The sequence below is a fragment of the Aulostomus chinensis genome, chromosome 20 (genome assembly GCF_037954235.1).
Source record: "Aulostomus chinensis isolate RoL2024-O1b breed Wild chromosome 20, RoL_Achi_v1.0, whole genome shotgun sequence".
Taxonomy (NCBI): Eukaryota; Metazoa; Chordata; class Actinopteri; order Syngnathiformes; family Aulostomidae; genus Aulostomus; species Aulostomus chinensis.
In genome coordinates this window covers 12,027,028-12,046,594 of record NC_141339.1, presented here as the reverse complement: position 1 = coordinate 12,046,594, position 19,567 = coordinate 12,027,028, and the positions used below count along the sequence as shown (strand labels likewise).

The 19,567-nt window shown below is 42.9% G+C and overlaps 1 protein-coding gene across 2 annotated transcripts; it reads left to right on the top strand.

The window, feature by feature from the left end:
- The first annotated feature begins 6,993 nt into the window (after positions 1–6,993).
- Positions 6,994–10,592, top strand: hlx1 (H2.0-like homeo box 1 (Drosophila)). 2 transcript variants are annotated; one of them, XM_086189464.1, is made up of 4 exons: positions 6,994–7,603; positions 8,074–8,259; positions 8,416–8,600; positions 9,633–10,591. In XM_086189464.1, the coding sequence occupies exons 1-4, from the start codon at positions 7,153–7,155 to the stop codon at positions 9,990–9,992; spliced, it is 1,182 nt and encodes a 393-aa protein (XP_086045590.1). In that variant the 5' UTR covers positions 6,994–7,152; the 3' UTR covers positions 9,993–10,591. The 2 variants fall into 2 exon arrangements, with proteins under 2 accessions (XP_086045590.1, XP_086045591.1); XM_086189465.1 differs by lacking the exon at positions 8,074–8,259 and having other exon boundaries at positions 9,633–10,592.
- Positions 10,593–19,567: the final 8,975 nt, after the last annotated feature.

The following is a 19,567-nucleotide window of genomic DNA, read 5'->3' as shown; positions in this document are numbered from 1 at the left end:
CATCACTTCATTCAGAACATTAGGTTGATGGGAGTTACAGGCCTTATGAGGACAAATGCATTGTGATAAGGAGCGACAACCCCGATATAATTAGAATATTCCTGCAAAAAATATATAACACAATATTTCTGGGAAGGTATATATATATATATATATATAGATATATAGATAGATAGATAGATAGATAGATAGATAGATAGATAGTGTTTTAAGAATGTTGGAATATTCATACAAGAGATCAGAATAAACCAGCTTCAAGTACTTTTAATTGTTGTAAGTTTAATTGTGTAAACAAGTAAACATATATATATAGAGAGAGAGAGAGAGAGAGAGAGAGAGAGAGAGAGAGAGAGAGAGCCTTTAACAGATATTTGGTGTATAAAGTAGTTTTTTTTTTCTTAATTGCCACACTGAAAACAGTGGTTAGTGAAGTGATAAAGAGTGTGTGAAACAAATATATGAGAAAAACATGTTTATAGTTTATTGACTGTTGCATTAGCATCTGTTATAGAACAAGTCAAGTCGAATCTAAAGTAAAAGCACTCCGGGGACTACATGGAAAGATATTTCCAGTAGCAGTTTTTTGGATAAATTTGTCCTGATGTGACCGTCCTCCCATGAGACAGACCCACAGCAAAAAATAAGTCTGTGAATGACTAAAACAGATAAGTACTACAGTAATGAAGTACATTTACTCGGCTTTAAAACATGTTTTGATCGTGCTGTAGTTGAATACTTCCATCCGGTGCTTTATACTTCAGTTATACCATTCAAAGGGGATCATTTTTTTGTTTTTAACATCTTTTGTTAGCCTGTCAGTTACTTTAACGTAAAGATTTACATAATATCTTAAAAATACAACTTAAAAAAAAAAACTGTAATAAGTAAACCAGTTGATTTCCACTTTTTTGGATGCTTGTGCCCTCAGCCATAAGTCAGCATCCAGTCGAGGTCACATTTCAGAAACATTCCCTTTCTTTTGTCCTCCGTGAATTAAGAGCCATCAGATCTGATGTATCAAAAACAGCACTTGATATAATTGAAAAAAAAAACAACCTCAGTGCTTCCATATTAATAATCTAATATTCAGAGGGACCAGATCACTACTTTTATGCTTTAATACTTTGACACGGGCCCACTCGTTACTGCAAATACTTAAGTTTTTGTTTTAATGCAGGATTTTGACTCGCAACAGAGGATTTTTTTTCGTCGCTCCAATATTCTTTCATTCAAGTAATATATGCAAATGCGAATAAGAAGTAACACCTCTGCTTTTTTTCAGAGAGAAGTCAGAATGGTCGCTGTGAAAAGGGACTTTTGCTTCAAAATGACTGATCCCCCCCCCCCCTTTTTTATTCACTTTGTGCGTACAAATCTCCTCAGTAGAAAAGCTCTTCTGCTTTTCTTCTCTCTAAACTGATTACCGTGGTGGCAGCAATCGACAGTTGGATCAAAAATATCGGGAGGCTCAGCTCGCTCACACGTCGGCTGCCTCTCTTCATAATATATTTCCAACCCATCTGACCGGACAGACTTGCCGTTTGGCTGCAGTGGGTCTCCATGCTCCTCCTTGTGGCTGCTCGCCACCGTGCCAGAGAAGAAGCAGTAGGCCTAATGGTTTGTTATTATGACCTTTTCCATTAGTCTCCTCTCTTATTTAGCTCACGGCTTGTGTGATTTCACCGTGTGTACATTTGCACACTGGAGCTGTAGAGGGCCCTGAACCTCAGCACAGGAGGTGACTTTAATCTGTTCTAATGTAAACAGATGGCTTTGCTCAAAGGCACTGAGTCACCATCATATTTAAAAGCTTCCATTAGAGCAGCCCTTAGGCTGTTTACTGCGAAGGGCAGGCCGGGGTGAGTGTGATTAGTCTAGCACTCCAATATCCAGCTAATGACCACTTAATGTCCTCAGCAAGCGGAGCAAAAACAAGAACCCCAATACCACAAAAGGACACTCGAGGTTGTCTTTGCTCGTTCTCTTCGACGATGTCAAACCTGTGAGGTCAGATCTTGAGGCTGAAAGCTCTGACATTTGAGTTTTCTGAGGAGACGAGTGAGTCTGGAAATAGTTCACCGCTGGGATGTGCTTGGAAGAACCAAATCGGTCGACATTACTGACCTCTTTCTTGTCAAACTCTGCACAGCAAAGGACAAAACCTGACGAACGCTAATTCTTTCTCCAGCCACCTCACACTGACTGCAGGTGCACGTGAACTCTCCTTCATTTCTTGGGTTCAGGATTTTTAAGTTTGAAGCTCATGTTGGCCGCGCGATTGTTTTTGTCTCCTGCAGCTGCTGCAGTCGCTCAGTAAACGTGACACAAAACTAAAGAGTGAGATTTTCAGATGAGGAGCTTCCAGAATTGTGTTGCTCCACTTCCTTGTTATATTTGGAATGCGGTTCTTGTTTTCTACCTGATTTATAAAGAGAGAGGAAAATACACACACACACACACACACACACACACACACACACACACACACACACACACACACACACAAGCCAAGAAAATGCATTAATGAATTCTGTTTCAAACATGAAAACAACAATAATAACAAGACAAATAGAAATAAATAAGTAACAATAGTTTGCAGCTTCAACTCCAACTCAGTAAAGCAGGAGGATGAAGTCTAGACTTCCCTCTCACTGCTTCTTCATTTGCAAAATCCATCTTTACAATTCCCATCTACAAACCCCTCCTCTTTATTCACCCCCCCCCCCCACACACACACACACACAAAATATTTACAGTGAAAAAACATGAGTAGATTTGCTTTTATATCCCCAGTCTTTGTGTGCTTGGTAGCATTTCAATCATTTTCATTTCATTCCCACCCTGACGAAGAGGAAAACATCTTCTTTTTTAAACATCTTTTTTTTAGTTGTGCCTCTACAAACTTCGTTGAGATCTGGTGACGTTGCCGTTATGTGTAGAATTCTTTTGCATCGTGATAAAAGCTGATTTTTTTTTTCAATCACCCCGTGTCACTTTCATATCTCGTAAGAATATTTATGATCTTTGTAAGCACCTCGTGCAGAGTCAGTGTGCGTGCGAGTATTTCTTCGACTTTATTTGAAATATCGGAATGTTATTTAGTTAGATTTTCCCCTGCTGCTGTCAGTCACCGCTTTATTTTAGGTAAGTTGCTGTTGACACAACATGTGACTTGATTTTCTTGCTGAAACCAAGTGGACGGGCCTCTGAAGGAAGGAGCTGCAGCTCCACCGGTTTCAACAATGAGCTGCTACGTTCAAGCTGTGATAATAATGATCAATTCATGACTAATTCATTGATTTTGCATTTTCCAGGTCAGCGTGTTTTTGTTTTGTTTTGTTTTTTTCTAATTGGCTGCATTCATTCAGTATATTTTGTGTTGAATATCGCATCGAAATACCGCATTATAAAACCTGTAAAATCCTCCCTGATGGTAATATTCTGTTAATCTGAGACAAAATATGCGTTAGGTATGATTCTAGAAGTACTTTTTATACTTCTGGAGTTGTTGTTTTGTTTTTTTTTTACAGTACCTGTACCTTTACAGTGTTACTTTTACATACTGCAACTAAAGGATGTGAGCGACCCTGTGAATAATGTTTAATGTGACTGAGATGAGGTCATGGAACAAAGATGCTCGTAACATCCTTGGGCTACGTGCAGCTGGTCACGTTTCACAATGTCAGATCCTGAACGTCATAAAAATGCCAATTAAAAATCAGCTGAATTCAAGAGTTCGACGTATTCAGTGCCACACGAACGGGACGGCCCTGTTTTGGATTGACCGTAGACACATCCTTCGGTTCTTTTCTCTTTCTCTCTGTGGAAATGATGGCAGCGTGCCATACAGAAGGCTGTGTACAATGGCCCAGGTCCCATTAAATCTGCGAAAGTTCCTTCCTAAGGCAAACATTGCCAGAAATAGTAATCTTGGCTCGAGCTGGAGCCTTCCAGAGGGGAGCAATAATTCTCAGAGTAATGATGGAAATCATTTAATTCTTGTTCAGCCTCTGATCCAGCAGCGCTCCTGATCCGAGGTGCTCGTTCAGTTCTCCTCCGTCTGACACGGCTTCCTGAAAAACACCCAGCCGGCAATCAGGCAACAACAATGGAGGCTGAGCTTCAGGTAGTCAACAGCAGCTCGGCTTTGTTCCCCTGCGTGTGACTCACAAATGTTTGGACGTTTCACAATCGTTGCTCTGGTCGCTGAGGACTGTGTGACTGTCAGCGTGTCACCTGATGGAGTCACTTCAGCTCTTTTACTCCATTTGTTTATTCATAGAAAGCGAAAAACTGAATCTGTCCCAAACTAAAAAAAAAATTAAAAAATTAAAAAAAAATCCACAAAACGTGTTTTGTTTTTGTTTTGTTTGTTTTAAATCTGAAAACTGCCCTCGATGACTCATTTCAGTCGCAATAAAACCGTAAAGGAAGCTGTTGATGATACGATGGCACAGTGTGAAGGGAAATATTCTGTTTCTGCAGTTGAAGGAAAACAGGATCGCAGTGTTTGACGGTGTAACTGCGATTGTTTAAGACAGGCTCGGGTCTCGAGACGCACTGAGAGCAGAGACACTGGCAGAAATCCCACCTGCAATCCCCTTCTACTGCTCCACGGAGGAAGAGTTTAAAACAGGCAAATAAAGGAGAATAATAGGCTCCAACTGGACTCTGGCAGCGACAACAATGCGAGGGATTTGTGAATCACGAAAGTGCATCTTTACTTTCAAAAAACAACAACAAAGAAACTGTATTTTCTGAAGGAGAAATCATTCAGGATTGTATGAAAGGAAAAAAAAAACCTCATATATTCACATAAATGAAGTGAGTGGGGGGGGGTTAAAAACACACAGATAAAACTGGTTAATGAAGAGAAATATAGCACTGAGCAGAACAGTAGACAGGATGAACTTTGAGAGACGTGGAAGTGGAATAAAGAAGGTTTCCGTGTAACGTGCAGCAGCTGCTGCTGTGCTGTGGAATCTGCAGTTTAACATTGCTACTTTTTTTTTTCTTTGATTGCGTGGAAAAGCGGACGAATGAAAGCTTTTCAGCGCTTCATCATTTGTATGAGAAAAATATGACAAGAAAGTTTTTTTTTGTTTTTTTTTCCTGTACGTACCAATCAGTGAGTGGGTTGATTGGTTCATTTTTCTCAACTTCAAAATAGTGATCGTCCGTCTGCCTGCTAATTTGGATTTTTTTTTTTTTTGGAAAGATTTGCTCTGATTTTTAAAACAAAAAAATTCTGCAGTTTCTTATCGTTTTCATCAAAATAAACTGCCTCGTTTTTTTAAAAAGAGAAAAAGGGTTGTTCTTATTTATTTTTTTTTTTTTTGGTATAATGAGGCTTCCCCGCCCTCACTAACAACCCCCCCACCCAGCCACCCAGCCAGCACCCTCCGGCAGCCCGGTGGACAGAGATCTGAGGCCTGGGAATGGGGGGGTGGGGGTGGAGGGGTTTAATTCTTCCCACTGAAAAGCTCATCAGCACCTGAAATAACTCGAGGCGTGCTGCGTCTGCTACATCCTCTTCCCTGGATTGTTTTGACTGCGTGATGGAGGGCAAACGTTAAATCTCATTTCTAATTTTAACCCGGAAAAGTGTCACTCGAAAACACCATGATAGGAGGCAGTCAGGGTCATCGGCCCTTCCGGACGCATGAATCAAGACTCGATGAATGCGGGCTTCAGAAGCCATTGTTTCAGAGCACATGCGAGAGAAACATGCGAGGGGACAGTTCTGAGGGGGGGGGGGGGGGAGTTGGGGGGGTAAAGGCACGACATTGTGCATGGGGCACCTGCTGAAGGAGAGAGAGACAGAGAGAGAGAGAGAGAGAGAGAGAGAGAGAGAGAGAGAGATTGACTCCTTTTTTTGAAGACCAAAACAAACAAAAAATGAAAAGCGTCCGTCATAAAACGCGTAAATAAATCATTCGAATTGCTCGATAATAACGTTTCTTCTTCTAGATAATAAAAAGTCGTCTCCCTCCACGCATCTATTTTTATAATCCAAATCCGTGTTTATCAGAATCCAACTGGCCCGAACCCAAACGTGTGAATCTCGAAAGGCTGCTTGCGGATGAGGTATCGCCTCTGAAGTTAATTGTGTTTTCGTTTTCGCGGGGAATAGATTTCCTCTGTTTATTATGAGCGTGGGGACGGATTTGCGTCACCGTGCAACTTGCAGGTCGAGATAAAGTTGCACAAATATTGAAAAGGGGAAGTTCTAACAGTCATTATAGAGGACCCCCCCCCCCCACACACACACACACACACACACACACACACACTCACACTACCCCCCCCCTTCTCTCTGCTCCGGAAGAAATAAGGATTTCTGTTGTATCCTAAAATACTGAGACAGGTTCTATTTTTGAAGCAAATCTAGCGGGCGCATCCGCTCATTTAACGCGAATCACAGTCCATCAAAAACAGGATGAGTCGGAGCTCATAGGAGCTCCTCCCGCCACGGGACTGCGCTTAGAATAAGAACAACGACTGCAAGGAGAACTTTCTTCACCCAGCACTTTTAAAAATATGTTCAAAAGTTGCTTGGACTTGTTTCATAATGAGAATTATGATTTCATTTACACGCGTGTTGCTCCGCTTGTTGAGTTAATTCTGAAATAAAAACACTATAATGTAGTTTTATACGTTGCGTGAAAATAACTTTACAATCCACGCGTACACGACCGACTTCATGAGAGCCGTCGTGTCTGTGGTGGTGAGTGAGATATGTGTGTGTGTGTGTGTGTGGGGGGGGTCCTCTTTAAGTGATCAATCCATCATCTCAGGAAATTTCTCCGATGCATCGCGCTCATATGTAGGCTATGTGTGTGTGTGTGTGTGTGTGTGTGTGTGTGTGTGTGAGAGAGAGAGAGAGAGAGAGAGAGAGAGAGAGAGGGGGGAGGGAGAGAGAGAGGGAGGGGATGAGGGGGGTAAGAGCAAATGCAAACCTCCTCATTGGCTCAGAGAGCAACCAATCAATGCCAGAGAAGCAACTTCAGAGTGGAACTGCAGAGTTTGGAGTTCAGAGTTGCGAATTGGCGCCCAGAGGACGATCACGTCTCCCTTTAAACCGCCTCTCTGTATGTCTCTCCTCTAAATATCCTCGACTGAGAGACAAGAAGCCGCGTTGCAGTGTCCGGGATGTACACGGCCGGGCTCAACCCGTTTTACGCATCTAATTTCAGTCTCTGGTCTGCGTACTGCGCAGGGGGCTTCGCTGTGGATACCATGAAGAAGCCTTCCTTTTGCATTGCAGATATTTTACAAGCTGGGGATGCGGAGAACATCCCGGGATCGTCGGCCCTCATGGTGCATATGGGTCACCACCACCATCATCACCGTGCGCAGGGGCACTCCGGTAACTCCCCGCTGCGACCTTCTCCTGTCGCGCCCGAGGCATCGGTGTACGGCGCGAGGGTGAGTCCCGCGTCTCCGTACCACGGACACGGACTACAGCTAACCTCAGTCTCCAGAAGCACATTTAACTCCCAGCAAGCTCCACCGCCGTCTAGCAAAGACCTCAAATTCGGAATTGATCGGATATTGTCAACCGACTTCGATCCAAAAGGCAAAGAGAAGTCGTCGTTAAGAGGTGAGCAGAGATTTTACTGCACCCAAAATAAGAGAGATTAAAGGGAAGCTTCCTGTCATGTCAGCAAAGGGAAACAGCGAATGGGGATGTGTTTTAGTCTTCATACCTTCTTACATTGCAGATGGAATGAATATCAACATTTAAACTCCCAACTTTTTCACAGGAATGTAGAACTGAGGTACTTGTAAGACACAACTGCCTCCTAACACGACCTTGAATGAGCGCTTTAAAGAGAAGTGAGGACATCTTCTCCTCTCTTCCCCCCTCCACAGAGAGGTCAGAGGTCAGAGGTCAGGGTCAGCAGGTAGTTTGCTCCAAATCACTTCAGCAAGAAAAAAGGCCTTCTAAACTTCAGAGCAGTAGAGAGAAGAAGGTTTCCTGTGTGTCACTGCGCTAACTCTTGACCGACTGACTGAAGCCCCCCCCCCCCCCCCCTCCTCTCCCTCCCCCCTTCTCTCGCTCTGGAACAGATCTCACGTCCATCGTTAGCTCGAACCGTCAGTCAGGGATCCACATCCCCATTCAGCCTGCGGCCAGCCAGTACTTCTCCGCCATAGACCCCGGGATGAGCGACGCTTCCTCCATGATGAGTTCACTAGGCAGCAGCAGCAGCAGCAGACAATCAGGCCAGCATCAGTTTCAGGACACCTTCCCAGGTAGCCATCACATGTAGGAGTGTCCCAGACCTGGCTGGACCCCCCCGGCCTGTCCAGCTTGTCTCTGCTTGACTCTTAACTGGTTTTTTTGACCTCCTGACCCCCCTCCTCCATCCCTCCCTCCCTCCCTCCCTCTTCCTCTTGTCTTCCATGCAGGTCCCTATGCTGTCCTGACTAAAGACACAATGCCACAGACATACAAGAGGAAAAGGTCATGGTCCAGGGCGGTGTTTTCAAACCTGCAGAGAAAAGGACTCGAGAAAAGATTTGAAATCCAGAAGTACGTCACCAAGCCAGACAGAAAGCAGCTGGCTGCCATGCTGGGGCTGACGGACGCTCAGGTGAGAAGGAATCACACACACCTTTAGGTTTGCAAGGATGACGTACGAGCACCCCACCACCACCACCACCACCACCCGGAGACCTACATAAAAGACTATCATTTTATTTATTTTTAATTTTACTTGTCATAGTTTGGATAGTTTGTATATTTTTTTTTCTAAATTTAAATTCACTTGAATGCATTCGGGGTTCACAACACCACAGAAAATGAAAACATGCCAGCAGAAACTGTTAAAAGAAACACATTCGTATTGCAGACGGCTTGAAATGAGCGCAAAAGTAGAGCTGCATTTGATGTTGACCAACTGTGAAGTGTTACTGACATGAAATGTTAACTTCCTAATTTGGGGTTTCAGTCGATGATGTCGTATCTGCCCGGAGAAGGGAAAAAAAAAAACTGATCGTGAGAAGAGTTTATTTTGTTTTTTGTGTTGTTGTTTTTTTGCAACACGCAAGGTATTTTCGAATAAGTATAACTCGGATGAACAATTCATTTCAAACCAAAGGCCTTCAGACAAGGTGGGGTCTTTGTTTACATCCTGCAAATAAGGTTGAACACAACAAGTCAAAGTTCATGCAGTTCAGCTGGTACTTGATTAATTCTTTTTAATTACATGACATGTTCATGTTGTAAATAGTTACTTTTCTTTGCATTTCCTATAGGAAATAAGACAATATATTGTCTGCACGTCTTTGCACCGTGCACTCTATTGTTTTGTCTCAGTTTATGACAGAAGTGAATTCATACTGGTCTATAAGTGTATCATGAGAGGAAGTAAGAGCTCTAACCCCCCCCCCCCCCCCAAAAAAAAGTTCCAAAATCCGGATAGTCCAAAAATTCCCTTCCTTTTCATGTTTCTTGTTTAATTTAAGGGAATTTTCAAATTTGGCAGGGGTTGTGTGTGTGTGTGTGTGTGTGTGTGTGTGTGTGTGTGTGTGTGTGTGTGTGTGTGTGTGTGTGTGCGTGTGTTAATATATGTGCAGAAAGAGAGAGGGAGAGAGAGTCTGACGCTCCTCGGCTGTGTTTACAGGTGAAAGTCTGGTTCCAGAACAGACGCATGAAGTGGCGACACTCCAAAGAGGCCCAGGCTCAGAAAGACAAGGAGAAGGAGCAGCCGGACAAGACTCCGGAGTCCAGCAGCGGGGACCCTAAAGAGCCGATGGAGTCGGAGTGTGAGAGCGAGGACGGGAGCGACAGTGACTCGGATGAGGCTGCGGAGGAAAACTCCAGACATTTGGACGTTTCCGAGCATAATAAACCCAGCGTGATCATGAGCGGAAACGGCGGCGGCGGCGGTGGAGGCAGCGGCGGCGGCGGCGGCGGCGCGGCGAGCAGCGCGGAGGCAGCGGCCCCAGCCCCGTTGACAGCGGCCCCGCAGATGCTCATATGAAGGCTGCAGGCAGCGCTCGTTGGCTCTGGGTCACCAACTACAACTCTGAAGGACTTTAACAAGAGGAACGACAGTGACGTTTAAACACATCTGGAGTGGCTGCGACAAGCCACTAAATCACGGTATGGCAAGACTGTTGCTGTTGCCACCTGAAACCAGACTCGGGGCAGAAATGTCGAACACGATCCCTTGTTATGATCAAATAAAGCGCAGGAGTTTAAGGAGCAATAGTTCGAAGCATCACTCTGTATTCTCCGTTCCTTTCCTGTAATTAACGAACCACGTGTCGTTCCACCTCCTCACTGTCGTTTTCCTCTCAGAGCTTCACGTTTCCCTCCTCTGAAGGAAACATGCAGTTGTGATTTTGTATTTTTAGGTTATGAACCACTCGTTTCACCGTATACGTGGGATCTCTGAGCATCACGCAGTGTTTGTGTATTTTTTTGTCTGGATATATATATATGCTATTTTGTTTAAAAAATAATTTGCACTGAAAATATTGTAAATAAAATGTTTCCTACTTTGAAAATATGATTCCGGTGTTCAGTACATTATTATTATTATTATTATTATTATGAGAGTTTATCGTGTTTGCTCGCTACAATCGATCATTCAAGGCCTATATTTTTAACAAAGAAATGTAATGTAAAATCATTTTGTTAAACGTGGATAGTGAAAATATAGCATGAATTCTTTTTTTTTCTTTTCTTTCTCCATTTTAGTAAAAACAAACGCAGACAATTTCAGCTCAAATACAGTAAATTGGAAATCCAAATTTTAAGAACACAAATGTAACAAAATTTTGTTGGAATATCAGAGAGTGTTTTATTCAGTCCATCGAAATAAGTAATGCATATTTTTGCAAATGCTCACAATATTAATCAATAAATTGCTGCGTGTATCCGGCAAACTAATTTAGACTTTTATATATTTCTAAAATATGTCCTTTTTAAAAAAAAATATGAGTCAAACGGAAGCCTAGCAGTCGTTTCCTAGATAATAACGCTGTAATAGATGGCGTTCTAAAAAATCGCGAGACTTCTACCTGTAAGCATGTTGACACAATTGAGCGCTTCAAATTTTTCCCTGTAGCACAGAGGGGCGAGAGAAAAGAGGGAAATTTATAGTTTGTATACATTTAATGGCTCCAGATAGCAGAGACGACCCCGAATGAGTACTTAAGGAACACACACGCACGCACGCACGCACACACACACACACACACACACACACACACACACATATTCACACACACACACACACACTCACTCATCTTCTCTATTTACAGAGCTGCAAACTCCAGAGAACCTTATCAGATGCGTTCATATATCATGACTAAGAAGAAAATCATGTCACTCATGCTGGAGGACCCAATGTCTTGAAATATTTGGTTTCCCAGTCAGCTTCATCATGATGCTGAAAAGTAACTGCCCAACATGAAGATGCGCTACGGTTTTCTGCAAAACAAGAACTCTCCAGTTTATCCTGCTCCAGTACATTTTCTGCTTCTATTTCCCAACCAGTTATTTCTACATTATGAGAGTGAATATAATTTATAAGATCTCAATAAATGGCTTCCCAACAGCCCGCAAGGCCAAACTGTTGTATGTTTCATCTGGCAACTTTAAAAAGTTCAAAAATAATTAAGAACCCCCCCCCCCCCCACACACACACACACACACACACAAAATTGCATTCATCATAATTTTTGGATTTTTGCATGTTTTTTTTTTGTGTGGAACGACAACAGAATCAGAAAATTCCTAACCAGATGCAAATCATTAACGTGTACGGTAAGTTTGAGTCAGCTATCGGTCACCGTCCTCATCACCATCAGGCCGCTGCTATGACCAGTATGGTTGATGAGTAACGCAGCTGACGGAGTCTTAGGAGATATGACTCGCAGCTTAACATCAAACGTTCAACATCTTTACGACGTAGCATGAACACGATTATTGGATGCTGTCAGGGATCGTCGAAGTGTTATGGTCCAGAGATGTAGCGGTACGTGCTAATAAACAAATGTTCACAAACGAAAGTGCAGCATGCAACCCTTTATTAAACATACCAAAGGTATTCAGGGGAGGGATGCACAGAGATACCGGCACGCCATTGGCATCAGTAGGTACTGGTCCTATTTGAATAAATCAGTCCAGTTGTGCTCTCTTTTTCTTTGCAGCAGGTGAGGTGGAAACTTTCACTAAATACATGATTTATGGACATTTGCAGATAATTTTGAATAAAAAAAATGTCTTTTTCAATTTCACAGTGGTCACGTCGGTCTTTCCATACGCATAAAATGTGAATATCACATAAACTTGTTTTTATGTCGACGATGTTGGCTATTGGCCACATCATTTGTAAAATATCTGGATATTAGATGTCAGTTCATCCTTAAATTTCAGTGTAAATATACTGCAGCATGGCTCAGGGGTATAGAGGCTGTCTAGCAAGGGTCGCAGGTTCGATCCTCTCTTCCCCCAGTCACCATGTCAAAGTACCCTTGAGCAAGATACTGAGTCCCTAATTGCTCCCGATGGCCCTGCGATGGACTGGTGACCCCTCCAGGGTGAGCCCCGCCTCTCACCCAATGGCAGCTGGGATAGACTCCAGCCCCCACCCCCCCACCCCCGCGACCCTCAATGGATAAACGGCATAGAAAATGGATGGATGAATACACCAAGAAAAAAAGTGCAAGCAAACGGTAACTGGATTCGCTTCGACTAGTGAAGGCGGACCGGTTATCTAAGTTTCATCTACTTGGGAAGTTTTCATAAAACACAGAATTATTTAAGTAACAAGTAGCTGTGAAAATGTCATAGAAGCAGTGCAACTTTTTCTTAATTATCCGACGCAGTGAAGTAACATCATCCTCTTGCACAAGTACAAAGTCGTAATAACAACCTCAATTCTTCTATTCTCACCTCTGCTAAAACTATCTGAAAGTGGAAAAAGGAACACAACAAAAACCCTGCTGGTCTGTAATGTGATGAGGCTGAGTGAAACTCTGGCCTTTACAGTATATCTCAGTCAGGAAATTGGAAGCCTTCTGGTATTTGCTGTCATGTTAGCAGCAACATAGTGAGTGACCCAAACCCAGACCACCATATACTCTCACTACTACAGGGTCCACTTTCCTCTCCTCCGGAAAGAGGACTGACCCCCAGAGAGCTGCAGTTTTTCCATTCGGGTTAAGCATCTTGAATTTCACTTTTCATTTTTCCTCTCCTGGCTATACCTGCTGCCTTTTGTTTCTTTTCCATACAGGAGATATTTTATCCTCAGCACCGGTTAAGCACGTGAAGTGATAGTTATGAAGTAGATGGCACTTGTCTTGATGCTCTAAATTCACGCAGCATGAACAGTTGTCAGAGTTATGATAGCCAGTTTCCATGGACGACAGTAAAAAGCTCCGGGCACTTTATCAACCTAATATTAACTGTTAAACGATCACATATAAAATGTCTGGGTGGGTTGAGTCTCGAATTGTGCTTGAAAAGCTATAAATTACGTGAGTATTTGCAAATGTACAATAACAATAACAATCCAAACGCTTAACATAATACTGAGAGGCCTTGATTTGTGAACTGTCTTAAGAACTTTTATGACCAGGATAGGAGAAAGTCCATCTGGCCTGTATTTAATGTCAGCCTTTCTGCCTCCATTAAAAGCTGTCCTATACGTCCCTCTTGGCAACCCAGGACAGGGCAACCCATAAAACAAACCAGCCTCACAATTCGCCAATATTTAACGCTTTGAAAAAGTAACTGTGCAAAACAAATTACCTCTGTGAGAGCAAAAGGGGAGGTTTCTGTCTGCAGTGCTTGAGAGATTAACGTGGCTAAAAGCTGTGACGTCTCCGGCGCTTTGAGGCATTATCTGTGAGGATGTTTGATAGGCTGATGGAGATTTCCCCTACGTTGTTGTAATACATCTGAGGAGAGGCTGTACGGTCCTGACGGAGGACAGGGAGGGTAAAAACACCACGATATAACTCAACAAAAACTTGAAAAACCGCAGCTTATAAATACCGACGCAGTTTAGGAATTCTTCTCCTCCCTTTGGAGGTTAAAGATGCCGATGATCTCAGTTCCACTGATTCACCTTTATGTAATAATGGACATGCTGCTTGAATAGATTTAGCATTATCTGAAAGTACTGCATGAGAAATGATAACGATTATCCTTTTTTTTTTAGATTCAAGATTTCCTTCATCGTCATTTTTCTCATTTTCAAACGAGAAAAACTAAATTCGATTTCCATCGCGAGATATTAAAATGGCGCAGGCCGAGTTGACAGGTCGTATTCTAAAAGGAATGAATGAATTTGCCCACTTAAAGGTGAGGAGAGGCTTCAGCAAGCGTCGGTCTCATGTTGCATGTTGAATGGCCACAGGTGTAATGAACAGAGGCACCACAGACAGGCAGACTTCAGCCAAACCCAATTAAAAAAAAAAAGCAAATTTTCATTTTGTTCAACAGCCCCAAAAAAAACTTCAACAGTTCCTTCGGTGACAGTTCGTTCGACCAAGTTTGGTGGGAATCAGCCTCATAAATGTTTACATAAACTTACACACAGACAGAAAAATGGTACAGATGTAGTTATGGTCCTGGTCTAATATTATATGCACTACAGCCCATCTACAATGGAACAGGTCCATTATTAATGTAAAAATACTTAAACTCGTATTTTCTCTGTAATCGCATGTACAAAAAAAAAAAAAAAAAAAAAAAAGGCTGCTGCCAAAAAGCAGTGGTGAAGATTCTCTGTCATGCAGGTTGTGGTTTATCCAAGCGATGAAGGGAACCATCTGAAACAATATTGCTTTGAAAAGGGTCCAACACGTCAGTAACGTTTTACTTCAGTCATACACCGACTGAAACGCAGCTTCAAGTACAGTCAGGAAGTTGAATCAGTTTAGCAGAAGACCACTTGATTTGGATGAAAATTGGCAAAGGTGCTGGTGTCTGACATCAATTAGAGAACAAGGAAATCAAAATATTGAAGTAAATACAAGAATCTTCACTCTTTTACACCCCGTCTAAACCTGCCAAACGTATTTCATTTCTCTCACAAATAAATGGATGTTTTAAGGCTCCCACTGCATTTGAAGGTGTCGATTTTGGGCTTATTCTTGACAGCCAAATGTGTTCATCATCAATTCTATCACACGTAAGAGGGCGTAGATGCTCTGGAGGGGGTTCTGCTTCCTCTGGAGGTATGTTTGTTCCATCAAATTCTGATTTATGACATCAACTGGATCTTCTTTCCTAAATCGTCAGCCTGAGATGACTTCCTTCTGAGACCAGCAAAATATTATTACATGGTATGAACCTTTAATTTGATAGCAGGCCAAAAATGTTTTCCAGGCGCCCCTGTCATTTAAATGTAATTCACTGGAATAAGCAGTATCAAGGCCTTCACGGTTGGGATTCTTCTTCTTGAATCGCAATACAAAGGGCGTTTATCAAAGGGCTGAGAGAGTTTGCATGCTAAATTGGGACATTATCTGCAGAATATTTTACTAAATTACCCTTACATTGAGTTTTACCTTTAATATAAAGTCAGTGTGTGAATCGAAAGGGTTTTGGAACATTTTAGGGGGTCTGCTTTACAGCTGCACATATACCAAACATGTTCACCAACACTGAAAGCTGAGCCCCCTCATACAGAAGCTGTCACCACATTTCCAAAAAGCCACATTATTGAGTGCTTTTTTAACATTGTCGCAGTTTCCAAGCATCTTGGCCTTGCTTTCAAAACCAGACCCTTGCCAGCAGTTGGGAGTGGAAGAAGAAAAAAAAAGAGAGAGAGAGAGACATCTCAAGTTAAATTTAAAGATGTGTTTCTCTTGGAAGCCAGGCTGCGCTGCCATAAACCAAGGGAGACATTTTCATGCTCCACATTTTTCATGGTTTCTCTCTGAGTTTCCTCCCTTCCTTTCTCACTCCACCTTGGCTCCAGAGTTACCTACTGCTGCACTGGCTGCGGACCACAGCCAGCGGGGCATTGTGCGGTGGCCAGTTACTCCCTCTTTAGGTCTGAACAGGAGCCCATCCCCCCACCTCAAGAAAAAAAAAGCTTCTGGTTTTCCTTGGATGGTTCTCACAGGGGAGAATCCCTCAGAGAACCCACCACCTGGACAGCACTACTTAAGCTCTCTTTCACCACACTTCTCAAATAATGCACAACGCACTCACTCAGAGCTGATGGCCAACAACAATCAGTTAGAAGCTGAGAAGTCCTCTGACCTACCGCCCTGTATTTTAATGTGGCCATGAAGGAACCATTTTATTGCAGACTGCAGACTGTTGTCTTGAGCCAACCCTGTGTGGTGTAGGCTGTAATTTGTGAAGGGTGCAGAGGTTTGGTATTAATTAGGGCTGTGAAATGGCAGTGGTCCGACCGCTTGCCCGTTTCCATAGAGGCTGAATTCACTGAGTGATGAACATGCTGGGAGAGGGGATTATGGCCGTGCTCTGGCTGCCCGCTGAGATGCAAAACACAAAAGCGAGGATGTAAAAAGTACTTTCATTTCACATGAGCTGTCATCAGCAGCAAATTTTTACTCTGCTTTCTGAAGCCAGGCCTGTGGCTTTACAATGGAGCGCATTTTCGGTCCAAGCGGAGTTGTCGTTATGTGCGTGCAAATGAGAGAGTTGCTCACATATTCAACCTCAATGCTGGCTTTCAAGAACATGAAGAGTATTATTTCTCTCGGTGAGGATAATATCAAGTCATGCGGTTAGATTTATATACACTTTTCTATATGTAGATTCCTCAAAATGGGGTTAAACTCTAACAAACTTCATCGCAGTCAAGCAGAACTTGACATGTGATGCAACTGAGGTCACCTGCACGGCCTCGCTGAAGATAAAGGTTGGGTCTGCTGAGTATAGTCTGAGGTTTCGTCATTTCCCCTTTTTGGTGCTTATCATGGCTCACAGATGCTGTTTTATGGAGAACAGCAAAGATGTAACCCTGCCAAGTGAATAGCAAGATGAAGTGTGTGACAAGTTTTTTTTTTCCCTGTTCACTTTTCCTAGAAGAGACCAATAAAATTCTGCATTTTTCAAAGAAATTCTGCAGCACAGAACCCAAAACAAGAAATGAAAAGGGATCCAAAAATGTTTTTAAATCCCCCTGAAACATTCAACCTCCTTATTTCCCTCTCCCTCTCCCTCCAGATGGCGTTAGCGCTACCAGTGGCTGGGCTAGGACTGCTAGCATCGATGCCAACTCTGTCAAACATAACACTGGAAGCCCTGGAGTAGATGGTGCTATGGAGCAAGGTCATTGAAACATTTATCTACATTTCAGCTAGGCAACATATTGGGTGCTAAAGGGCCTTATTTTTCTGCTCAAGGAGGAAATGGTCGTAGGGGCGTTCATCCTCAGACGACCCACCCGCAGAACTACTCTGCCTCTGATTGGCTCATTCTAAGTGACTGCGATGGATCAGAGTGAGATCCAGTCAGGTGAAGAGAAAGGCATTTGCAGAATATGGGTGAGGAAAAACTTGAAATAAGGTTGTTGTTTTTTTTTATTTGCACCGCCATCTTTGGGTCTTTTATACCCCAGTATGGTAACCATGGAGTAAATCAAAGAATGTTGCTGGGGAGATATTTAAATAATAAATATGCTTGAAATTCATACTGAAGTCTTGATTGTCTCATTTGTTTATAAGCGGCTCAGACCCCCCTAAGGACCAATCACAATCAAGTATGTCACTTAGCTCATCACTCATGCCCCTGTTATCTGATAGAGCCCCTTATTATCTGACACAACATTGTAGCATCACACCCAGTCACACTCCATTATAGTGTGTGAGTGTGTGTATGGACTTAAGAACACACACTTTAGACTGATACTGATGAATTGTCAAGGAATTCTTCACGACTGGGCTTGTAAGGGGAGGAGAGGGCAAGAGCTGGAAAATAAATAAAATGTCACTTGGGTTTGTCTTGTTCTTGTTCCAAAATAAACAGAGTGAACCCGACGCGGAGAGTTACAGTGGCCGCAGGACTGCGGAGTATTACACAGTTCCTTTGATCAAAACAATTTGGATCGAGAAAGAGCCACACGCTAGTCACCACAGCAACTGGAGAGGAGACACACAAATGAGACTGAGCAGGTGATTTATTGAAAACGCTGTTCAGTTTCACATCCTTAATTCCTACTTCCTCTTAACTGATTTAGCAGAGTTTCAGATGTGGGTGAGAGATCATAATTACTGTCCTTATTTGCATCGATGTGGTTACAGCAAAGTGATTTCTAAAAAGTGATTATCTGAACTGGTTTAATAAAGGTCACTAGTGTCATTGCAGGCTCTGTGTGTGTGTGTGTGTGTGTGTGTGTGTGTGTGTGTGTGTGTGTGTGTGTGTGTGTGTGTGTGTTCATATATATTTAAATGCCTGTGTGCGTAATGTTTGCACATATTTAAGAGCATGAGCAAGAGTGCCTGCCCTGTAACCCATATGTGCAAGGGGTGAGAGTTCAGTTCCTGCAGGGTTTGTTTAGGAATATATGACACTCCACAGCTGGCCTAATCATCTGTGCATATCGGACTATAAAACTTTACTGAGCGTCGCCAGAGCCAGCTGCCTTTATCAGAGTAGATGGAGTTATTCCCACTCAGGGGGCGGACGGAGGCCTTAACCCCAGATCTGCTGCTGCTCTCCCAGTGGCAGTCATTAGAAACTGCTGCATTCACTCAATTGGAGGACAATTTTCGTAAGTGGCCGTTCGTGTAAACGTGTACAATTAAGAAAGACGTGTGTGGATACTCGATTAAACTGGTAGAGATTAAAAACATCCTAAAGAATTAAATAGAAAAGAATAGAAAAAGTTGCTTCAAAGAAAGAATATTTAACTTATCTACTCTTCCTGATGCATTCCATATGCATGAAATTCAAATTCACACCTTAACCAGGACCCCAGAAATTATGTTTTGCAACATTATGGTGGGTCTTTGGTCCCATGACAACAAAGGGTCCTGATAAGGGTAGGGTTTACATTAGAAATGGTCTTCAATAGGTATGTATATCTTTATGAGGACCTTTAAGGACATGATACACTACATAGGCCCTTCCCATAGCCATAAATATCTCAACTAAGGCTCACTTCGGCTCGGGTCGGGTGGGGATGGCTTGGTACAACTTGGTTCAGGTGTGTATCCACTAGCACTGGGTACCACGTCAGCGTGGGTGGACTCACCGGCCGAGAGTTCCCCAGCGTAATTTGTGTGCGACACAACAAAAACAACAATGGACGACATGGGGGCAGCGTTATGCCTGTTGCTCGGTCAGTGGTTTTTGTTTAAACTAAAAGTAAAGGACGACAGACAGGCAAGGCTTCAAGTGGCAAAACAGAACACCCCCAAAAAAAGTGTAAAAGACTTCACCAAGCTATCGACCAGTATTCCGCTGAGGCAAAGATGATATGAAGGAGACAAGATAAGCGAGTAAGTTACCCGATCAGCGCCCCGCTATATGTTTACGTCACCTTTTAGTCCCCGCTCAGCTCGCTTGTAACCCCTGTGGAGCAGGGTTAGTACCGTGTTGGGGCCAGTGGAA

Bases quoted from the DNA above. Each gene is read 5' to 3' on its own strand.
- hlx1 (XM_086189464.1), top strand. From the start codon at position 7,153: ATGTACACGGCCGGGCTCAACCCGTTTTACGCATCTAATTTCAGTCTC. The intron at 7,604-8,073 runs GTGAGCAGAGAT...GCTCTGGAACAG, and splicing joins AGAGAAGTCGTCGTTAAGAG to ATCTCACGTCCATCGTTAGC. The intron at 8,260-8,415 runs GTAGCCATCACA...TCTTCCATGCAG, and splicing joins GTTTCAGGACACCTTCCCAG to GTCCCTATGCTGTCCTGACT.